The sequence below is a fragment of the Panthera tigris genome, chromosome C2 (assembly GCF_018350195.1).
Source record: "Panthera tigris isolate Pti1 chromosome C2, P.tigris_Pti1_mat1.1, whole genome shotgun sequence".
In the NCBI taxonomy this organism is placed as follows: domain Eukaryota; kingdom Metazoa; phylum Chordata; class Mammalia; order Carnivora; family Felidae; genus Panthera; species Panthera tigris.
The window spans coordinates 52,506,126-52,529,226 of NC_056668.1; the positions used below are offsets into that span (position 1 = coordinate 52,506,126).

Genomic DNA, 23,101 nt, shown 5'->3' on the forward strand with positions numbered 1-23,101 from the left:
ACAACTACAAGCCACGGTAAAGGCAACTGCTACCATAAGCTTTCAAGGAGGCTCTCGCACATCCCTACAAAAGATATTTTTTTAAAACTCCATTTCTGCAGTCACAAAAATATCAAAAGCCTTGCATCAACTAAATTTATAATTAGCCCCAAATATCTATGAAATGAAACCAGATGGTGCTACAAACGTTTACCAATATATAGCAGACAGTACCACTGCTTCAAAAGCAAGAACTATTAATTCTGCACCACAGCATGCTACATCTTAATCATATTTATTTCATAATCCTACTTAGTAACAGAGGACAGTGGAAGCTACAGTTTCTCAGTAGACCCCTGTAAAATATTCAAGTTGCCTAGACTTCTCAGGGTATGGACATCCAGCTTGATTTCTTCTTGAAATTAGAATTCATCTGATAGCAACATGCAGAAACCACAGAGGTTTCTGATACTCTCCGCCCCACCACCTCCATCATAAATTTTCCTTTCACAATAAACAATGTGCAATCGAAAAGGTTTCCTGTTTCAAAATGGAATAGATGAAAGAAACTGTGACTCTATCATTGACAACAACAAAAAAGTTCCTTAATGAAGATGAATTCTCAAAGATGAAAATGGAAACTCTCTCAAATACTGCTTCCTTACTTAAGGACTAATCTGGTTCTTTCCCTAGTAGATATTCTCAGCATCAAGTACTGTGGTTATCATGAGGGGTCCATCAGAGGCTTTTCTTAAAATACTTGCCTGCACTCTTTTGTTATTTAACAGTAACACAACGTCATAGAAGATAAACACTTCCAAACTATTCTGTGGCCATGTACCAACAAAGGGCAGCCAAGGGTAAAAACTTTGCATATCTGAGTCATATAGAGGAACTCTGAACCTTAAAGAGCAGGACAAAAGGTGAAAAAACAAGTCTGTGTTCTGATTCCAACTTTTTAAAACATAGAGTGGATGTTAGAAAAATGGTCAAGCCAAATCAATAGACTGTTGCCATAATAATAATTATTAATGGTAACAATACTAATAATTAATGGTTCAAATAAAACCATAGAGGAAGAAACCATATCCAGGGCAAATGAGCCTGCACACAGGCACAAGCATACAGAACTTACCACTTTGTCCATGAGTTTCCAAGTTTTCTCCACAGTCCTGCGATCTGCTGCTGCTTGCTTAGGAGGTCCAACTGCATCTTGAATAGCATCAATAATTCCCAAAATTCTTCCTTTTCGGGGGTTTCCTCCTCGACCACCAGGGTTTCTGCCATTCATAGAATTTGCCATCTGGAACCTTAGTTCTCTGACAGGCAGATTAAAAAAAAAAAAAAAAAAAGTTAGTTGGACATGAAAATGTTTACCCAGGTGAACTGAACAGGTTAATTTGTACCCACTACATTCTCCTTCATCAGTGAGGAGAAAATCCTGGGTCCCCGATTCAACTTTCAATAGCCTATGAATTTGCATTCTCAATCTGTACACCCAAGGTTTAGGAGCATTGACCTTACATTTGCTTTTGGAACAGTAAGAGTTAAAGATGCAACCTTCTCACATTTCATGTAGCAGAAGCCTTGATTAACAACCAACTCATAACAACAACAAAAAAAAAACTTAACATAGGTTTTCTCCAACTAGATAAGCACACGATGTTCTCCCCATCCCTGCCTTAATCACAATTCAACGTACATACACTAGAACTAAAGCCCCCAGAAAACATTCTGAAAGCCTCACTCAAAAACTGCATTTTCACTCCGTTAGATTTCCTCAAGTTATATAAATGTAAACATTATTTTACAGGACCATAAGGGACATATCTGTTGTCAACAAAGGCTTAGGATTTGGATTTTCCCCGCTAAAACCAACAAGTATGGACACAGGAACATAGACAACCGAACACACAGTTCTTTAAACCAACGCGGTGAGGAGTTAGCCCCAAGTTAAGAGCCAAACAAACCAACAAATAACCCATTTTAAAAAGAGGGTTAAGAAACTGACAAGAGCGGGCACAGAAAGGAGAAGAGAGTTCACTTAGATCGTTCCTTTCCTCTCGTCTCACCCCAGGGGGATGGGGGGGGGTGTCCAAAGCTTTGTTTCGGGACGTCTTTGCCCCCTCCTTGTTCAGGCCCCTCTCCGGCCACTCTCGGACCTCAGCTGGGGGAGGAAGGTGGACAGAGAAAGGACAAAGTACCCCCTCGCACCCCCAGAGCCCGCAGCCCCGTCAGTCTTGGGCGCCCGGCATTCGGCTCCCAAGCGGACGCACCCCCCCACCCCGCCCCGGGATGTCTGCAATCCCAGCCGCCTGTCTCCCTCTACTCGTTCTCCTTCCTCCTCGGGCCAAGCCAGGGTTCCGGTCTTTAAATACCCCTCTACAAACTGTGCAGGCGGCGACGACAGCAGCTGGAAGCCAGGGCTGTCCCCTCTCCTTCCGTGGCCCGCGCCTGGCTGCCCCAGGGCCCCCTGGCCGGAAAAAAAGCGGCAAGCCTCCCCGGCGTCCCGTTCCCTCCCGGCCTCCCGGCGCCGCAGCTGTCCAGAGACACGCGTGTGCGAGGGTCCTACTTTACACACACGAGCCCAGGGTGCGTGGATAGCCCGGGCAGGGAGTGTGGGATCGCCGTAAAAGCACGTTCCCGAGGAAGAAGCAACCCAGAGCGCAGGCCACCGAGACAGGGAAACGCAACAATTACCGTCAAGACCAATCCACACCCGCTCTCCCCTCCCGCCCGATTCTCGGGGAGGCCGCGGGACGCCGCAGCAGCACTAGCTGGAGGAGGAGACCACTCGCTGGATACCCCACCCCTGTAGCATACACACACAGAGAAACCCAGGAGCGGGGCGGAGCCGAGGGCGGGGCCTCCTGCGGCTAGACCAATCCTACGCGCCCTTGCACTGCCCGACAGCGGGGAGCGCCAATGGTAGGGAGGCGGCCGTCCTCGCACTACCACCCAGTCCACGTCTCCCACAGTACACAATGGCCCCAAAGGAAGGCCCGCTCGCGGCACGTCCCAAATGGAAAGGGACTTGGAGGGTAATGGGAGGACTGGACTCACCCAAGAACGAAAGTGGAAAAGGGAAAGGAAATGGAAGAAAGGATGCCAGGCACTGGGGAACTGACCAATAAGGAGTGGGCGAGTGGGCGTGAGCATTGGGAGCCGGAGCCAAAGCCAACTGGGGCTAAAAGGCGGGACTTCCTGCTTCGCTCACCTTCCTAGTCTTTTGTTTCATAGCAACAGAGTAGTGGCTGAGAGGGTGTTGCTTCTCTACTCTGGGCGGGTCCGAAGCTGAAGAATTTCATCTCCCTAGGGCTGCCAAACTCTTCTACCCAGGACAGCAGCCAGACAGGTCTAAGGCATTGCTTCTTGCTGGCTGTCAAAAAAAAGCACAGCAGTCACGCAGCTAGCTTCTAAGATGAAATATAAACCTCGCATAGAGTAGACTAGGGTTAACACCTGAATGCCAACCCAAACTTCCTAAATTTCTGAGTGTATCCCTTTACTGTTAGTTCTAGAAACAGTGAAGATCAAACATCAGGCTCATGAAAAAAGCAAATAGTTGACCCTGCTGACCAAATAGTGGCTACTAATAAAGACAGGGCAGTAAAAGAACCAGACTATGGGAATTGCTAATATATGCAACCCACCTTTTAATTTAGTATAAGTTTCTGCCTAAATGACTGAAGAGGAATCAGCTTTTGTATTTTGTTTGAGTCACTTTATATAGATTTCTCTCCGTCTTAAAACCAACCTCATTGTATCTGCCATTCTCTCCCAGCATTTGTGATCTCTTTTCTGTAGTTCCATCACTATGCCCTTAGAAAGAACCACATCTAGCTAATCTTAAAAGGAAAAATCTACTGTGCTGGGACCCCTCTTTCAACGAGATCGTAGATTAAATAAATGCCTTCTATCTCTTTCTGTTTAACTTCAATCCTGCCACAGGTGCTACTGACAATTGCTCTGAACTGTCATGCTTTGGAATTTTCTTTCTACCACCGTTGGTGGTGCTGAATACACTTTACACCTTGGACTTCTCAGATGTGGTGATATTTTGTGTCTTTAAGAAAATATATTTCTAGGGGCACCTGGGTGGCTCAGTCAGTTAAGCATCCAACTTCGGCTCAAGTCATGATCTCAGGGTCCATGAGTTCGAGCCCTCCCCCCGTCGGGCTCTGTGCTGACAGCTCAGAGCCTGGAGCTTGCTTCAGATTCTGTGTCTCCCTCTCTCTGACCCTCCCCCATTCATGCTCTGTCTGTCTCTGTTTCAAAAATAAATAAATATTAAAAAATTTTTTTGAAAAATTATTTCTATTCTTTCTCTAACCAGTTAACCTGATAAAATATTTCTCAATGGTCCTGACTTTCTTTCTAAATAACCATTTTAGTACTGTGATCATTACTGTCAAGGCTCCTAAGTTGTTATAATTTACTGTGCAGCCCTAAATTCAGATGGTTAAGATTTTCATTTGATTAAAACAGGTAGTCAGGTGATAAAATGTGGTTCAGGAAGTAATTTTGTTTCTTTCCCATTATTTCTATGCCAATAATTAAAGAGTAGTTCCTTGTTTTTACATTGCGTTTATCTACAAAAGTGTTGACCTCTCCATATCTCCTCCACCCATTCATATCTCCTTTACTCATGTTAACAGTAGCTATATTGACTAAGGGGAGACTGTAAAAGTGAAAAAATTATTGGCTCGCCTTTTAAACAAATTCAAAAACATATAAACTATGTATAGAAATTTTTTCAGCATGTAGAAAAACAGTGGCTTAAGGGAACACTGTACATGCATTACTCACACTCACATCTGGATAAATGTAGAGTAAGTAAAATACATGTTATAGCATGTGGCATTCCTTTTGTATTAGTTTTGAAACTGGAAGAGATGACTTAATTAGAATACGAAATTTCCTATGTTTCAATACCATATTGATACAGATTATAAGCTTTGTGGGATATGGTAATATATACATGTATATATGTATGCACATATAATACACACAGGCACATTCACACACAATATCAAGAAATTACAGCTTCAGTCTCAACTAGCTATTTTTATCAAAATCATCTAGAATCTATGTTAAGTTCTGACATAGCAGGGTTCCCATCTGAGCCCAAACTAGGATTCATGGTTTGGTTATGAACTAACTGATGGGGCAGTAGCTCTCCCTGCAAGCTGTTAGCATGAGTTGATGTACATAGGAGAATACAGACCTATTGGGATGAACTTCATACCCTAGGAACCTCCAATGGAAACATGAGAGATAGAGTATAAGAAAGCACTGCATACTGCAGGGCTATAAATAAGAACACAAAAGAATGCTTTCATGGGAGACTTGGGAGCATAAATGGTAGCATTTCAATGTGGCAGAGTGGACTGGAGACCTAGTTTCCTCATTTCTACATAGAACACCTCAATTGCCAAAACAGTGCAGTTTAATATCAATGCAGTATCCTTTGGCAGTGTGGGAATTTGTAACCTAGAGCGAACTTGGAAATGGTATCTTCACAGGACAGGAGTGTTGTGGAAGATCCTGACATGAAGCAGAGTGGTAAGGGATTCCTACCTAAGAGTCTTGCAAGCACCATAGCAGCCAGTAGATGAATAATACTCAGAGGCTCATCGTAAGCACGGTGACCTTCCCCCTAAGATTCCCAGAAAAGCCTAGGAGGCTTCATGGCTGGAGTACTGAGAAATTTTGTAATGGCAACTATGAACCCTTATAATTCAAGCATTAATGTCTGACATTAATATCTGTACTTACTGGCTGGTGTCATCTGGGGAAATGTAGATTACAGTCCTATCTTTGAACACTTTTCATCTTTTTTTAAAAATCTTTTCAGATACTTTCCATTCAGTTCAATTTTTTTTCTCTTCTTTTTTTTTCTAATTTCTCGTAATTCACAGGTGTCCCATGTGATAAAGACATGAGTTGACTAAATAACAAAGCCTTCCCACAATTTACTTGACCCATAATAGCTACTCAAAAACAAAATACTCGTTAAATGAATGAATAGACTGATCAAGGGTATTGCATAGGAAATATAAGGTTGTTCCTGTTTCCATGCAATGGAGAATCCATGGTATTCACAATTCCAAGCAAGATGTTACATTTCCGGGGTGCTTGGGTGGCTCAGTAGATTGAGTGTCTGACTTTGGCTCAAGTCATGATCTTGCAGTCCATGAGTTCGAGCCCCATATCAGGCTCCATGCTGACCACTCAGAGCCTGGAGCCTGCTTCGGATTCTGTGTCTCCCTCTGTCTCTGCCCCTCCCCTGCTCATTCTCTGTCTCTGTCTCTCAAAAATAAATAAACATTAAGAAAAATTATTTTTAAAAATGTTACATTTCCCGCAAAGCAGATTTACAATGCCCCTCCTAAAATAAAAATAGAGAATGATACACTACAAAAAAACTAATATGGACATAAATTCACAGGCTAGAGAGAAATAAGAACATTATTATCTAGTCATATTTGGGTTTAACAAGTCATTCCTTGTTGAGAGGAATAGATTTTCATCTGTCTTTAACAACACATACTAATAGCTGGCAGTGAGGAGTAATGGATATATGGTTTCATCAGACATAACCAGACTCCTGAGTACAAGTTTGGGCTCAACTGAAATTCTTTCTTAACAGCAACAGCAACAACAAAAATAACAATGACAAACAAGATAGAATCTTACTTCTCTCGCACACTGAAAAAAATCTGAAAATAGGAATTACAGATAGGAATGGTGGGTCCACAAATTTCTTAAGGACCTAAGTTCCTCTTTCTTCTGTATCATCCCAGTACCTGGCCTCCTACCCTCAAAGCCACCTTACATTCCAAGATGGCTGTCGGTGCTCCAGCTATTATTACTAATTTTCAGAGTAAAAGCTAAGAAGAAAGTGGGAGTCTATATTGAACTTCCAGCTGAATCAATCCCCTTCAAGCAATTTTCAGAGAACTCCCCCAAATATTTCTCTGTAATAGTTCAAGGCCAAAACTCAGTCCCATGCCCAAACTTAGCTGCAAAGATGTCTGGAAGACAATGTGCTTTTTATTATAGGATGCAATATAACCAGCTAAAAATTAGAGTTTGGGGTCTAAAGAGAAGAGCCTGAATAGGTGTTTGGCAAGAAACTGGCAAATTCCACCACAAAGATCTTGTTTTAAAAATTAAACTTATGATTAATAAACCAGTTCTTGAAACAAAAGCTGTCGTTTCCAATACTGGTGGTATGAGATAAGAAAAATTTGGGATACTCAGCTGAAATCCAGAACAATATACATATATATAAAGACATGTATTATAATAGGTTATCACTTCCCAAGCAAAACCTAGTGTCTGCTATTACTAGATACATATATGCTTAAGATTTATTATATGAGAAAGTATGCGTTGTAAATTATATCTAATTCTCATTACAGAATGTGGGCTCAGTAATCCTAAACAATTCAAAATCATAGGGTGCAGAATAGGCAAAATCAAGTAATTGCCTCAATACATTTCCACCCTAAAGCATGTATCAGATTAGACAGTTACTTAGGTGAAAGAAAAAAAAAAAAAAACCTTAAATGAATTTCTTTGTGATCTTTTTCCCCAGATAATAGATTCCCAGATCAATATTTTCCAGAAAACGATTGGACAGTTGTTATTCGTAATAAAAAGGATTTACGAGCGCCTGAGTGGCTCAGTCAGTGAAGCTCCCACTCTTGATTTCGGCTCAGGTCATGATCCCACAGTCTTGAGATGGAGCCCCAGCTTGGTCTCTGTGCTGGAGCATGGAGCCTGCTTAAGATTCTCTCACTCCTTCTCCCTCTGTCCTCCCTCTCAAATAAATAAATAAATAAATAAATAAATAAATAAATAAATAAAATTTATACGACAGTGTTAAATATAGTAACTTTAACGCTTGGAACAAACCTACTACTGGGGCGCCTGAGTGGCTCAGTTAATTGAGCACCCAACTCTTGATTTTGGGTCAGGTCATGATCCCATAGTCATGGGATCAAGTGCTGAGTCAGGCTCCGGGCTAAGCATGGAGCCTATTTAAGATTTCTCTCTCTCCTGCCACCTGGGTGACTCGGTTAAGCATCTGACTCTTGATCTCCACTCAGGTCATGATCTCACGGTTCATGAGTTCAAGCCCCATTTTGGGCTCTGTGCTGATAGCTCAGAGCCTTCTTGGAATCTCTCTCCCTTTCTCTCTTTCCCTCTCTCTCTGTTCCTACTCCACTTGTGTTCTTTCTCTCTCTCTCTCAAAATAAATAAATAAATGTAATTATTTTTAATTCTCTCTCTCCCTCTGCCCCTCTTCCCCACTCATGCTCTCTCTCTAAAATAAAAAACAAAAAATTTAAAAACCTACTACTTTGCCTCAGTTCAGTGTTCCTTCATACCTCCGCTGCAGTCTTCATATTTCATAGTACATTTTCCATGTTCACCTAACATACCTTGATTTGTAAAAATGTAGATAATTTTCTTTTCCCTCAAGAGTATGTGTGAGGAATGTAAAATATGACAGACTTTGTCACAATAATTTCTCTATAATCCCTACACATTTTGATTTATAACACATTAATACAAGATTGAATTTTTATTTTAATTTTTCAATTTAACAAAATATAAATTCAAAATTTCAAGGCTGAAGGGATCTTGGTACTGATCATATCATTCAGTTTGGCAGGTCTGGAAATTAAAAAAATTTGTCCATCGTGATTGAACCCTAAAAAATATAGATAACAAACCCAAATTCAGGACATTCATGTGTAGTATACAAACAACGTAATTGTGTGAGAAATATAACTGCTAATCAGACCCATATTAATATAGACCAGCTTTATATTCATTTTTTCTACTCAAGAAGCCAAATTATAACCAGAAAGTTCTGAAATGAATGTATAAATCAGAAGCACATTACCTCCAGGAGTAGCTCTAATAATGTCAACAGAGATCTAATATATTCCAAGTCTACAGAAAGTCTCTCTACTGGTTCCCAAGTTCACAATTCTCAACAGACAAAAGTTATCCTTTTAAAATTTTTTATTGTTTTGAGACAAAACATCTACTAGGTATCCAATTTTATTTTATCAACAATGACTTCTAACTGCTCATTTACTCATTTATTCAACAAACCTTTTTGAGCATCTAAAACATGCCAAGCATTATGCTAGACACCAGGGAATACAAAGATGATTAAGCACTAGTCATTGTTTTCAGAGAGAAAGCAGGCATATTCAGAGATCATTATAAACTCAAGTGGCAAAAGCAGTAATTTCGTGAGGCAGAGATCATTACGAGAAATTGGGGAAAAGCACCTAACCCAGCTTGGAAAAAGTGATTACAAAGCTGAAACACAAACAGGCTTAACAGTTAATCACAAAAGGTCATTTCTAGTCAGAGGGGACCTCGTGAGCAAGGACATGGAAGAAAGAAAACAACTTTTTATGCACAGGGAGTAAGTGGGTCCATTTTGTGGGAAGCAGAGAAAGGTAAATAAAAGGGAAAAAGTGGCAAACGACAAGTAAATTAAAATAAGGCCTCAGGTGCCCAGTTAATGACTTGGATTTGATCCTTTTTGACAAGAAGCTGTGGAAGGGTTTTAAGCCACGGGAGAGTACACAGGATTAGAAGAGCCAGGCAGATGCCATTGTAACATTCCCATTTCAGAATGTTCATCCTAATGGGCGGGTTGATGACAGACAGCAGAGGGATAAATCTGAAAGTGGGTGGCCAGAAGAGGAAGACAAAATGCAATAAGTGATGAAGATGACCTAAAACGAAGTAGTGATACTGTAGGTAAAAGAACAAGTGATATATTTGAGAAATATTGAGAAAAATGGTTTCCAATCCTCTCTTCCCATTAGAATAGCCAACTTCCAAGTCCCTCTCCCAAAGATTCTGCTTCCGTTGACCTAGGATGGTTTTCAGCTTTGCAAGGTGACTCTAGTTATCCTAACTAATCCTGTGAACCAGATCATTTAAGTTAGTAGTCACTGATAAACATAGAAATATTAAAAGTGCAGGAAATGGAGGAGTCAAGAATGATGGTCAATATTCTAGTTTTAATGACTTGGTAAAAGAGAACCTCAACAATTATCACAGAGAATATCAAGGGACAGTCTATTTAGGGGAAAGGGAAAATTAATTAATTAGTTTATTCCATAACTAAAAAACTTAAGGCATCTATCAAGTAAGCAGATGGATATTTTAATTAGACAATTGGAAATATATGATGATAGGTTTGGCAACATTGACAAATGAGTAATTACCTCAGAGTCGTAATGGCATAAAAGGAGATTATCTGAGATCAGAAGAACATTGACTTGAGAGATGAACCTTGAAGGTCAACATTCAGAAAAAATCAGGGAAAAAAATGGATTCACAAAAAAGATGGAGGATCACAAACAAAACCAGTTGGGTGTGGTTTATGGAGACCAGGGAGTCTAGTATTTCCATGGAACAAAAAAAGTTTCAATTCTAGGAGAGGGGTCCAATAAAAGAAAGGCAAAATGAAAAACATCCATTGGCATTAATAACTGAGAGATCCTTTGTGACCTTAATGAGAACAATGTCAATTAAAAAATGGGTTTAAAAGAATGGAAGTTGAGGAACTGAAAAGTAGAGATGAGTCTTTTAAGGAATCCATGTAAGGATGGAGAAGAGAATTGAGACAGTACCTATAGACGAATGCAAAGTTGCATGGAGTTAGGGAGGGCAAAACTTTGCAATCAAAGAAACTTCAGCATGAGTGTACATGCTGAGAAATAAATTACAAAGAAAGAGACTGAAGGGCATAGTATCCTACAAGAATGGGAAAAAAAGGAGACCTGAGAATGAAATGGGAGGAACATGGAAAAATTAAAATAATAAATCTATAAAATAAATCTTAAAAATAAATCCATGAAACTAAACTATGTGTACTTTTGGGGCACCTGGGTGACTCAGTCAGTTAAGCATGTGACTCTTGATTTCAGCTCAGGTCATGATCTCACAATTAGTGAGATCAAGCCCTACTTTGGGCTCTGTACCAACAGTGCAAAGCCTGCTTGGGATTCTCTCTCTCTCTCTCTCTATCTCTCTGCCCCTACCCCCACCTCCCGCACTCTCATGTGCTTTCTCTCTCACACAAATGAAATAAACAAACATTAATAAAAACTATGCATACTTTCATTATAAATACATTTCTAGCTGTGGTAAGAGGTTGAGGGTGACCATGTTTGATCTTCTAACTCTACTAGACAAAGTGGTAGACAAAATTGACTTCTCAAATTGAAGGAAACTTAAGAGGGGTGAAGGTTTTGAGTTGAAGAAAAGAAAAAGGGCAAGGAAAAGAAAGACTGAGAATCTCTTCTAAGAACACAGTGGAGCCTGGAGACCATGAATTAGACCATGATGCTAACATGGAAAGATTTGTAAATTTCTCTAGCAGGGTGCCCGGGAAGTAAGAGTGTAGCTTCAAAACAGGTTTGTGTTTTGACTGAATAGTTGTTGCAGAAATACAAGACTGAAAGAAATCAAGAAATCAAAAAAAATCAAATCTTTTCTTGAGAATATAGTTCAGATGATCAGCGTTAGGGTTCAAGGTGGGTCAGGAAGAAAGAGATAGTACACAGAAAAGAAAAGACAGTTTATCTTTTTAACATAGTGTTAACACGCCTCATCATCAGCAAAGCCATGTTATAGCAATCCAACCACAAAAGAAATTATTCTATTTCCTCATGCCTGTGTGCACGTGCTTGTGTAAAATTTTACATAATTGTATATGGCCCTTTACATCATTAGACACACTTCTATGTACAGTCTATGTGTTGTTACACATATTTAAATACTCTATTTTTTATAGCAAGTTTTGTTTTCCAGTAGCCAGAGTAAAATATAAAATAAGATACTTTCTCATATAATTAATAAAATTTTGATTTAAAATGTTCATGGTAATACATTTTCACAAAATAATGAAACATTAGAAAACAAAACTGTTAAATTCATTTTACTATTTTTAAATGGTTCTCCCAGACTGCAAAGGTAATTTTTAAAAACCAAGAGGGTTATTGGCTTTTTATCCATTTGTATATTTTAACCACTGACTTTGTATGTGCCTGTTCACACTGAGTGAAGCAATAATCATCTAGAAATAAAGTAGCCTTGGGGCACCTGGGCAGCTCAGTCAGTTAAGCGTCCGACTTCGTCTCAGGTCATGATCTCACAGTTTGTGAGTTCAAGCCCTGTGTCGGGCTCTGTGCTAACAGCTCAGAGCCTGGAGCCTGCTTCGGATTCTGTGTCTCCTCTCTCTGCTGATCCCCCACTTGTGCTCTGTCTCTCTCTGCCTCTCAAAAATAAATAAAGGTAAAAAAAAAAATTTTAGATGACATACAGAAACATGGGACACCCCAAGGGCAACTTTCTGAACTACTAAATGCCCTACTACATGTCACTTTAATATTTTGATCTATGAGTAAAAGGTGTATACAATTATTAGTGGGATTCATTTCCAGTAATAGGGTACTACTTGTCGAAGAATCCAAAGCAGCATCCAAAAAAAAAATTAACAATATTGAGTCCTTCACCAAAACTCATGTTTATATCAACTGTCAGCATCTCTGAACAGACATTTTACCAGACCATGCCATTTATGAACTAGATTTCCAGTGTTTTTGATAAGGGTTGGACCTGGGTGTGACCGGGATCTTCTGACCATTGTCAATGGTTTCTCTTGTTTGCATCTCTTTCTCACTTCATGGCAATGCCCTCTACACATTGTGTGCATACACACATACTGACATCTTTATGTGGCCCATGCGACCAAACCTGCTTGACTTAACCAATCTCAAGTTTCTAGGACTCAGCTGTCCGGGCTCTTTAACATCACAGTGTACCCACATTGTGCACATTGTATTCAGATAGTATTCAATTTCTTTCAGGCAAGCTCCTGTTTTCTTTATCTTCCCTCCCCCTCTCCATCCCTATCCCCCAGTTGCTTGGCTAAAAAATTATGACAAATTTTCCTGCATGATTGGTATATGAGCTCAATGTGTTGTCACTTTCCAAACAGTTACATTTTATTCCAGAGTAACAGGATGTCTTCATCAGGTAGCATTTTATGAAGTGTCAGGCTTGGGTAGGGCTGATGATTTTGGTTCTGTGCACCCCACCACCCCACCACCACATCAAATACCTCCTCAGCAGGAAGTCACTTGGTCCACTTATGTACATTTTTCTTCTCTGTCACGTCTTGTTTTCATTTCGCCTGCTAACCAGAAGAAAGCGTCTCGTTCCAATATTGAAAGAGAAGATCAAGAAGGCTTCATGTTGCTATTTAATTTTTGACATTAATGAAAAAACAGATGTATGTTTAAAATATAATTTTGTGACCAGCAAGCCAGGATGAGAGGCAGAAACCTCAGTCAGGAGACATGAGCAGCTTATATTTTCTATACTATTGAAAAGAAATATTCACATGAATAATACTTACCTATGAAATATAGATCAAAGCCTTTTTTACCAGCTACAGTTGCATCTAAATATGAAGGAAAATGGATTTGAAAATAAAAGATAGCATTTTGGAAGACATCTGGGAAGGGAGTACAGTGATGAATACAATTAATTTCCTACTCTTCTTCCCCTTATGCCTGCTCTCTAAATGACCTCTGCTCAATTTTCCATTTTACTTTCACAGGTCACAGAAGATTTCTGAGAAAGCAATCAAAATTGTGAACTTGATTTTTTTAATGTACATAGAAAAATAAATAAGAGGATTGTATGACTTGAATGTTAACAGCAGAGAGAGAGACCGAACTACCACCTGCTAAAGTTGGTCAATTTCCTAAAGAAGAATTAGAAAAAAAAATGTTTATAAAAATTCTTGGGGTAATTAACCACTTTGATTCTTCTCAGTTGCTAAATCTCTTGACAATCACCCCTTGCCCCCCACCTGCCCCAGTTACAGTAGGTACCCAAAAAAGGAAGAAAGGAAGGAAGGAAGGAAGGAAGTTAATTCATACCCTAAAATTCTCTTTTTTTCCCACATTTGTCCTTACTTTTTTTTTTTTTAAGCGTTAAATAATTCTACTATTGCATCAATGCATATAAAGAGTAGCCAGAGAGTCTTTGCTCTGGATCAGGTACAAGGTAATTCTTGCATGAAATTAGCTATTTCTTGGCAGAACTAAAACCAAACTGAGATACTACCGTGGCTCATCCAGTTTTCAAGCAAGTTTCTATTCTAAATTCTGATGTAGATGGCTTATCCTCTGCCTCTTGGCCACAATGCTCCTGATGGAAGTATTTCCTCTGACCTGTGGATATTGACAGAGACACATGTTTTTTTCAGGGTCTAATGTTGTAGGAAATAAATGCTATTGTGAAATTGAGATTATATAAAGCACAATGAAGCCATGCTATTGGTGGAAATGAACAGGACTATATTGAGTATCTGGAGTTTCTCTCATACACATTGTAATTAGCTGCTATTAGTTTATTCAACAAATATTTTTTGTCAATATATAATTACAGTGCCTCCTATAAAAGTAAGAAAGAAAAGGATATTTAACTTGAGCAAGAGAGTGAGGGAATACCCCGTGGAGAAAGTAAACTACACCTTCTAGGGTGTTGAAGGAGGGAAATACAAGTTGGGAGATGGGGGTTAAATGGAGTGTATACAGGAAGTATAACAAACAATTAAATCTGCATATCCAAGGGAAGACAAGGTGCCAGCTCCTATGCCAGGAAGTTCATTTTTAAAATGACAAAATGCAACAGATAATAAAAAAAAAACTATGGGAAGTTTTAAATGATACAATTGGGAGTTTGTACCAATTCTGTAGCCAAAAGGGAACTTTAAGGGTTACTGAAGAGGGTAAAGGCAAAATAAAATCAGTATTTGAGGGAATCATTACTGGTATGGTAGAATATCTAAAAAAATATGGAAATAAGGAGAATAGTGGCAAGGGCTCTTATTAGAAGACTGTTGACCCAGTTTGGATTTCTGCAGTTGAGGGTCTGCAATGATGGATAGCTCTAGCAATAGGAAGAAACTAAAAGGATAAATGTTAGACACACTTTTAAGTAGGAGAAAGATCATGACTTTGGCTCTAATTGAATATGATTTTAAATAATGTAAAAAGTATCTGAACATGTATGTATTTGATAAAAATAGAGAAACAAGAAGGGGAACAGACTTGGAGTTATAGTGAGTCCATTTTCATATGCATGGGTTTGAGGCCCTATATGATGACAAAGAGCTTTTTTTCATGGAGGTTTACTGCTTTCTTCTATATCGCAATATCTAACAATATCTGGCAAAATAGTTGTTAGTTTGATAAGCGGGAAAAAATCTCAGGGTAGAGGAAATCTCTGGGTTAAGAAGATCTACTGCTTCAGTTCCAAATACAAAACCCCTACGTACTGATAACTTTTGGTTAAACATACTAAAAGAGTATTCCATTTCCATCTGGACATTTCTGATTGTGAGAAGAAAGCTCTTCCTTGCAAAGAGCAAAAGTCTTTGTACTAGAAGATAATTCAATGACCTCAGTTTTGCTGCTTGGAACCACAGAGAAAAGTGCAATCTTTTTGGTTGAAACCTCTTCACAGTATATCCATGTGACAACATGTAGTCCCCTGAACCTCCCGTTCTTTTTTAAAGTACATATTTTATTTTATTTTCATTATTCTTTTTTTTTAATTGAAGTATACCTGACACACAATGTTGCTTTAGTTTCAGGTATACAACATAGTGATTCAACAAGTTGATATGTTATTCTATGCTCACAACCAGTGTAGATACCATCTGTGACCTTGCAACACTATTACATTGACTATATCCCGTATGCTGTTCTTTTGTTCTCACGACATTCATTCCGTAACTGAAAGCCTGTATCTCCCACACCCTTTCATCCATTTTTTTCCATTCCACTGTTTCCCTCACCCCTGGCAACCATCAGTTTGTTCTCTGTATTTCTGGGCCTGTTTCTGCTTTTTATTTACGTATTCATTTGTTTTGCCTTTTAGATTCCACATGTAAGTGAAATCATACAGCATTTGTCTTTCTCCATCTGACTTATTCCAGTCAGTATAACATCCTCTAGATCCATCCATGTTTTTGCAAACGGCAAGATCTCACTCTTTTTTTATGGCTAGTAATATTCCATTTTCTATATATGCCACATCTTTTTATCCTATTCATCCATCAATGGACCCTAGGTTGCTTCCATATCTTTGCTATTGTAAATAATGCAGCAGGGGTGCCTAATTGGCTTAGTTGGTTAAGTATCTGGCTCTTGACCTCAGCTTAGGTCTTGATCTTAGGGTGATAAGTTCAAGTCCCATATTAGACTCTCTGCTGGGCATGAAACTAACTTAAAAAGTAAAAAGTAATGCAGCAATAAACATAGGGGTGCATATATCTTTTTAAACTAGTGTTTTTGCTTTCTTTGGTAAATTCCCAGTAGTGACATTACTGGATCATATGGTATTTCTATTTTTAGTTCTTTGAAAAACCTCTATACCATTTTCCATAGTGGCTATACCAATTTATATTCCCACCAATAGTGCACAAGGGCTGAACCTTCCATTCTTTAAAATAAATCATCTTAGTTTCTTAAACTGGTCATCAGATTATTTGGTTTCTATCCCTTTACCTTTTGGTGTTTCTTCTCTGGTCATACTCCAATTTATTTGTATCTCTTAAAATATGATGCTCACCTAAGGTAAACTATGGACTTTGGGTGATTATGATGTGTCAATGCAGGTTTATCATTTGTAACAAATGTACCACCCTAGTGGAGGATGTTAATAATGGGGGAGGCTATGCATGTGTAGGGGCACAGGGCATATGGGAAATCAGTGTACCTTCTCAGTTTTGCTGTGAACCTAACTCTTCTAAGAAAATAAAGTCTTAAAAAATATCATGCTCAGATATGAATATTATTATACTTGGATTTATAGAGTATATTCAGGCTTAGTCATTTTATAGACTGTAAGTTTATAAGTCAGCCTTCTACATGAATAGCTGTGGTCTATGGGCTCCTTTGTTTGTTTAAGCTTACCTATCTTGTTAATTGCATAAATACACTTTTTCACCATCCATCAGTTAAAACGTGTACACACATGTACAACACACACCCAAACTCTATGGATGGATAGGACAATTTGCCATACAGCAGGCTCAAATCCAAGAAAGTTTTTAAAGTATACCTTAAATGACTTTTATACCAAATCCACTTCAGGTAAATTCTCTTACTGATTAAATTCAACATTTATGTAAGAGAAGACATCAGATGACATGCAGCTAATGCCAGAAATGGGTAAGCCTATTCATTAGGAATGCCTCAACATTCTTCTTGAGGTGTCCTCAAAGGTTACACTTTAATAAGAAACAGAAACTTAAGAGAAGAAAAAAGTGTTACAATGACTTAATACTGATATATGATTAAAGAGTTGTGCTGATTCAGGATTTGAGGAGAATATTCTTGTTTTGCAAGTTTTAGGTCTGTGTTTTCTTTTTATACATGGCAACTTCTAATAAGTAAAACTTAACTAGCTAAGAAAGCTTATCATTCTGGAAACAAGAACGTTTACTTAAAGTCTGAAATGGAATAGGTGGGTTTCATTCCAAAGAGGTCTCAATGGTGTACGTATAATAAAACCCATATTAAAAATAGAAAAGGAGGTGAGCATAGTCATTAAAGCACAATGTATGAAAGTATTTAATAAATACTGGCTTATCCAAATAGTAAAAAAAAAAAAAAGTGGAGAAGGGCTCTGAGAGTGAAGGAAAGTGCTTTATATCAGTGTAAATTCAACTACTCACCTGACATGTAAGAGAAAACAAGGCTGGATCAGATTAGGCCAGAAAAAGTGCAAATAGAAATTGAATTAATAACTTTTGAAGGAACAACAACAACAAAAATATATAGCCGTGGAGGGAACGAGCTATGCAGTGACTAAATTTAACTGTAGAGGTTGGTGGTTCTTGGATATCAGTGAGACGCACCCTGTTCATGGCCAGAAACAAGATTTATTTATAGATTCTTATGTCGAGATATCAGAAGTATAAATACTATAGTAGGTACAATCAAAATATTAATAGGACCTGGAGGTGGGTACTTGCCAATACAGAGTCCATAGGATGCTCTAATTTCACTGCCTTTGTCCTTAAGATAGTCCCAGAAAATAGGAAATGGTGCCTATAATTTCATGAGAAGAAAAAATCACACCAAAATTACGGCCACTATATTCACAGTTGGATGTAGAAGTCAGATTTTTCCATTCAGATCCCAATGAAATGAGGAATAGGAGAAAATCCTATTCTATTGCTCATACAATGGAGAACTAGTACTTCTAATTATCTCACTCAAAATAAATCAATACAGGCTTACAGAAGTAGCATTTTCAGAACAACTGGGTATAATGATAATGGTAACAGTGATTATATCAATAGTCATAGTAATTTTAACTTATTATTTATTTCATAAGTTTAAAAGCTTATTTGCAATTTAAGGATACAAAAGGCATTAAATTAAACACTTACAGTGAGGACCAGTTTATGAAGTTAGACCTCAGGGGGCAGCAAGAGTGAGAAAGAAGGTACAATGTAAAGATTAGACAGAAAGGCAAATGAAAACAGCAGGAGAAGATTGCCTGGAAATATTTATTTGTCCATCCATCAACGATGAAAATAGAGGGAAGGGGAAAAAAGAGAGTGGTCTTAAATGAAAATAAACAAACAAAAACAAAACAAATCACACACACACACACACACACACACACCAAAAAAATCTAAGTTATTCCTTTCTCAAAGTGTTGAGATTTTGAATAGAGCAACAGTTTGGTTGAAACTGTTTCTCACATAACAAAATGTTTTTGAGTAGCAAGGGGAAGAAAAGCTTTAAAAATGTCTATGTTAAATAGCTGAACTGCTTAATTTTAAATCAGGGTATGTTATCACTAAACACTGACATTTCAACTTTATTTAATGTACAAATGGAGGTGTGCTGGTATACAAGCTAAACAATGAAAAAGCATTGTATTAGAACATTTTTAGGTTTAAGTGGTGACAGCCCATCTCAAACCAGTATGTGTAAAAGGGGGAAGGGGGTGTGGGGAACAGTGCTTTTGTCTCAGGCCCACCACAGTCTCCATGGGCTCAAACATTGCATTGCCTCTGCATTGGTTTTATTGGGTAGCAAGTTAGCCATGGCCAGTTTTAACTTTTTCTCATTCACTCCACCTACTATCCTTGTAAGGAGCCTCTCCTTCTGATAGTTTGAGGAAACTAATAGGGAAGGCTTTGATTAGCTTGGCTTGTATCATCCATCAGTCCATCTCCCAGTTACTGGAGCCAGGAGATTGAAGTGCTGATTCAAGGGTCTCCCTGCAGCCATGTGGAGTGAGAATGGAACAGGGAGGTCTAGATGCTAACTGGACAAAAAACAAGTGTCCCCTAAGATATCTCATAGTTATGAGAGTTCTACATGTAAGATCTGAGTTAAGTCTTCACTCTACTGATGACTGTCTGGTAACTAGTTACCCAGTCACATTAACTTCAGTTTCCTCTGAGGTAGAAACATAGACAGTTGTTCTCACAAGATGAAAGAGTATTCTGTTCATTGAATGACAATCCCAAGACAAAGACTTTCCTAGTTTTACTTCTACCTTACTAGCTACCCTATCTTGTCTTCTGCTGCAACTTTTCTCATAGCTGGGTCTCTGAATTTGGAGCTGATTAGCACTCTGCCCTGTATCCATCTCCTGCCCTTCTCCATCGACATCTCTTTCTATTTTTTTTTAGTGTTTATTTGTTTTTGAGAGAGACACAGCACAAACAGGAGAGGGGGAGCGTGAGAGGGAGACACAGAATCCAAAGCAGGCTCTAGTCTCTGAGCTGTCAGCCCAGAGCCCAACATGGGGCTTGAACTCATGAACCACGAGATCATGACATGAGCTGAAGTCAGACACTTAACCAGCTAAGCCACCCAGGCGCCCCTCAACAATGTTCCTTTAAATGATTTCATCCTCTCTCATGGTTTTAGATACCATCTGTATGTCCAGTATACATACCTATCTCCAATTCTGACCTCTCCTTGCAACTCCTGGCTCCTATATCCAAATATCTACATGAATATTCCATATGAATGTTTAATAGACCCAAAAAAAACTTTTGATATCATAGACTCTCAATCCCACTTCCTCCCCCCCACCCCGTTGTCTGTTGGATCTGACCATTTCTATCCCTCACCCACACTGGTTCATTCTCGCCTTAGGGGTTTTGTTCCAGCCACCCCTTTTGCCTGCTCCTCCCCTTCATCTCATCAAGACTGATTCTTATAGTCAGCTCTAAGTCTAAATATCACCCACATAAAATGTTGTTATCTAGGAAAAACTCTCTTGTTATTTCTCTACCATTCACTCAACACTTCTGATCTCCAAATGTGTGTGGGTTTTTCTCCACATGAAGCAATTCTCCAATTCTGACCAATACCAACTGCATGTCCTAAATTCATTCAGTTCTGACACTACCCACTTAGAGTTAGCATTAGATCCCACAAATTAGGGGCTCAGTCCTGTAAGAGGCGCCCAACCCAGACTTCAGATGCCAATCACAAGTCTATGTTGTTTACCTGCGCTTCTGAGTGGCTAGAAGTCGGATGCTCCCACATGATGAGAGAAAAACTTTCTAAAGGCCTGAAATGTAGGGGAAGCCATTTAGATTTCTTTCTAAGTCAGCATGACTGTAGGTAAACTTTGTTTAAACCAAAAGCCTAACTTATGGTCCACCTAGCATACACTGTATGTCTGCCTTTGAGCAGCCTAAAGAAAACTATCTTGTCCTTAAGATACCCATCAATGTTCCTACTACTCCCCGTATTCCTTCACGTTAAAACTCGGGATTCCTGTCTATATGTTAACCTATAATCTTTCGAGCTTTTACAGGATGTAGTTAACTCTGTAAAAACTGCTCTATTTTGTAGACACTTTGATCCCTTTGAAGAGCGTGTTTCTTGGGCAGCTTCCCTAACTTGGGCTCCAATAAGATTTTCTTTCTTTTAGAGATTCTAAAAGCTTTCCTCATTTTGTACCATACACATCCCCCTCCTTGGGTTAGATTAATTTGCTAGAACAGCTCACAGGACTCAGGGCAAGTTTACTTACTAGATTATCTATTTATTATTACAAAGGATTTTAAAGGCTACAATTGAAGAGATAAAGGGAAACAGGGCCAGGTCTGGAAATGTTGTGAGCACAGGAACTTCTGTCCCTGTGGAGTTCAGGGGTGCCAAACTTGTTCACTAACCTGGAAGCTCTCCACACTCCATCATTTCTGGGTTTTTAGTGGAGGCTTCATTATACTAGCACAATGGATTAAATCATTGTCCATTGGTGACTAAGTCGATCTCTAGCCCCTCTCCCTGTCTTGGAGGTCAGAGGGAGTGGGTAGAAGGATGGGGCTGAAATTTCCCACCCTCTAATCACTTGGTTGGTTCCCCTGGCTACTAGCTCCCTTCCTCAGTGGCTTTCCCAAACTCTCCTCGTTAACATAAATATGGTGTGCTTGAGAAAAGAGCTTGTTATATATAACAAAAAACACCTTTATTGCTCTTACCACTTATTACGTATTGCTCTTATTCACGATGTTTAGGAGTTCTGTGCAAGGACAGGGTAGAGACCAAATATATATTTGTTATAAATCACAACATCACAATAGTTCTCCAATTATTGAATAAAAAATGACCATCCAATCTCACTCTTTTATAGAAGTCTGCATTTTTTTTCCTCTAAAGGACGAGGCAGCAAATACTTTAGGTCTTGCTCACCATATATTGTCTGTTACAACTAATTGACTGGTGTAGCAGTGGGAAAGCAGTCATAGACAATATATAGAGAAATAAAATTTTATTTACAAAAACACTTTGCCAATACCTGCTCGATTAAGCAAGCTGTTCTGATTCCCTGCTTAACAGTATCTTATTTGTGCACTGTGTTTTCAAACATTCAAATTGGAACTCTGCCCAAATATCCTCAAAAGAGTGCCCCCAGGAGAAACAAGCCTGACCATTACACTTGACAGCAACATACTTGTGTTCATTGTGGATGTCAAGGCCAACAAGCACCAGATCAAAAAGGCTGTGAAGAAGCTCTATGACCTTGATGTGGCCAAGGTCAACACCCTGATCAGGCCTGATGTAAAGAAGAAGATGTATGTTCGACTGGCTCCTAAGATGCTTAGGTGTTGCCAATAAAATTGGGGTCATCTTAGTTGACTCCAGCTGGATAAATCTAAATCTAAATTTTTCACCATAAAAAAATAAAAAAATAAATAAAGTCTGTAAGAGCACCAGCAACTTTGATTATCTCATTGTTTATTGCTTGTTTGTTTTCCCTAACACCTAGCTATTGGAGCAAAAACAGAGCTTGGTAACCATGCTTACTGAATGAATGGTTGGATGGATGGATGGATGGAACTGACATATAAAATTCAAAACACTGCAGAAAAAAACAAGACATCTCAGAGTGTGTACCTAATTTTTCATTAGGAAGAGAAAGATCAGGAAATTATTACCATAAATAGGTGATTTTACTATTTAAAACTCTATTTCTGCTTTAAATACACATAATGAGAGAAAGACAAAGGAAAAATTAAATTATATCTCCACAGTTTGCATTTTACAAATTCTACTCATTAAAAAAATTTTTTTCAATGTTTATTTATTTTTGAGAGAGAGAGAGAGAGTGTGAGCAGGGGAGAAGCAGAGAGGGAGACAAGGAGTCTGAAGCAGGCTCCAGGTTCTGAGCTGTCAGCACAGAGCCTGACGTGGGGCTCAAACTCACAAACTGTGAGATCATGACCTGAGCCCAAGTTGGGCGCTCAACCAACTGAGCTACCCAGGTGCCCCTCTACTCAGTTTTACTTTGCATTAAGGCCCTTTTCTTTAGCCAGTTGTTCTTGACCTGATGATATTGCCTCCCAGGGGACATTTGTCATTGTTTGGAGAAGGGTTTAATTTCAGAACTTGGGAGGAGGGAGTACTGCCTGCATCTAGAGAACAGAAGCCAGGGATACCACTAATTATCCTACAATGCACAGGACAAACCCCTACAAGGAAGGATGATCTAGTCCAAAATC

General features: G+C 38.9%; 1 protein-coding gene across 6 annotated transcripts in view; it reads right to left on the reverse strand.

Annotated features, from left to right (window-relative positions):
* The window catches only part of CBLB (Cbl proto-oncogene B), a 221,157-nt gene extending 206,973 nt beyond the window's left edge, over window positions 1-14,184 (reverse strand). For 3 of the 6 annotated variants that reach the window (XM_007098582.3, XM_042956254.1, XM_007098580.3), the window contains exons 1-2: window positions 2,680-2,794; window positions 1,115-1,298 (exon numbers count right to left, since the gene is read on the reverse strand). In XM_007098582.3, the coding sequence (XP_007098644.2) occupies window positions 1,115-1,282 (168 nt within the window). In that variant the 5' untranslated portion in view covers window positions 1,283-1,298; window positions 2,680-2,794. The other 3 variants (XM_042956253.1, XM_015544975.2, XM_015544976.2) reach the window with 3 other exon arrangements.
* Window positions 14,185-23,101: the final 8,917 nt, after the last annotated feature.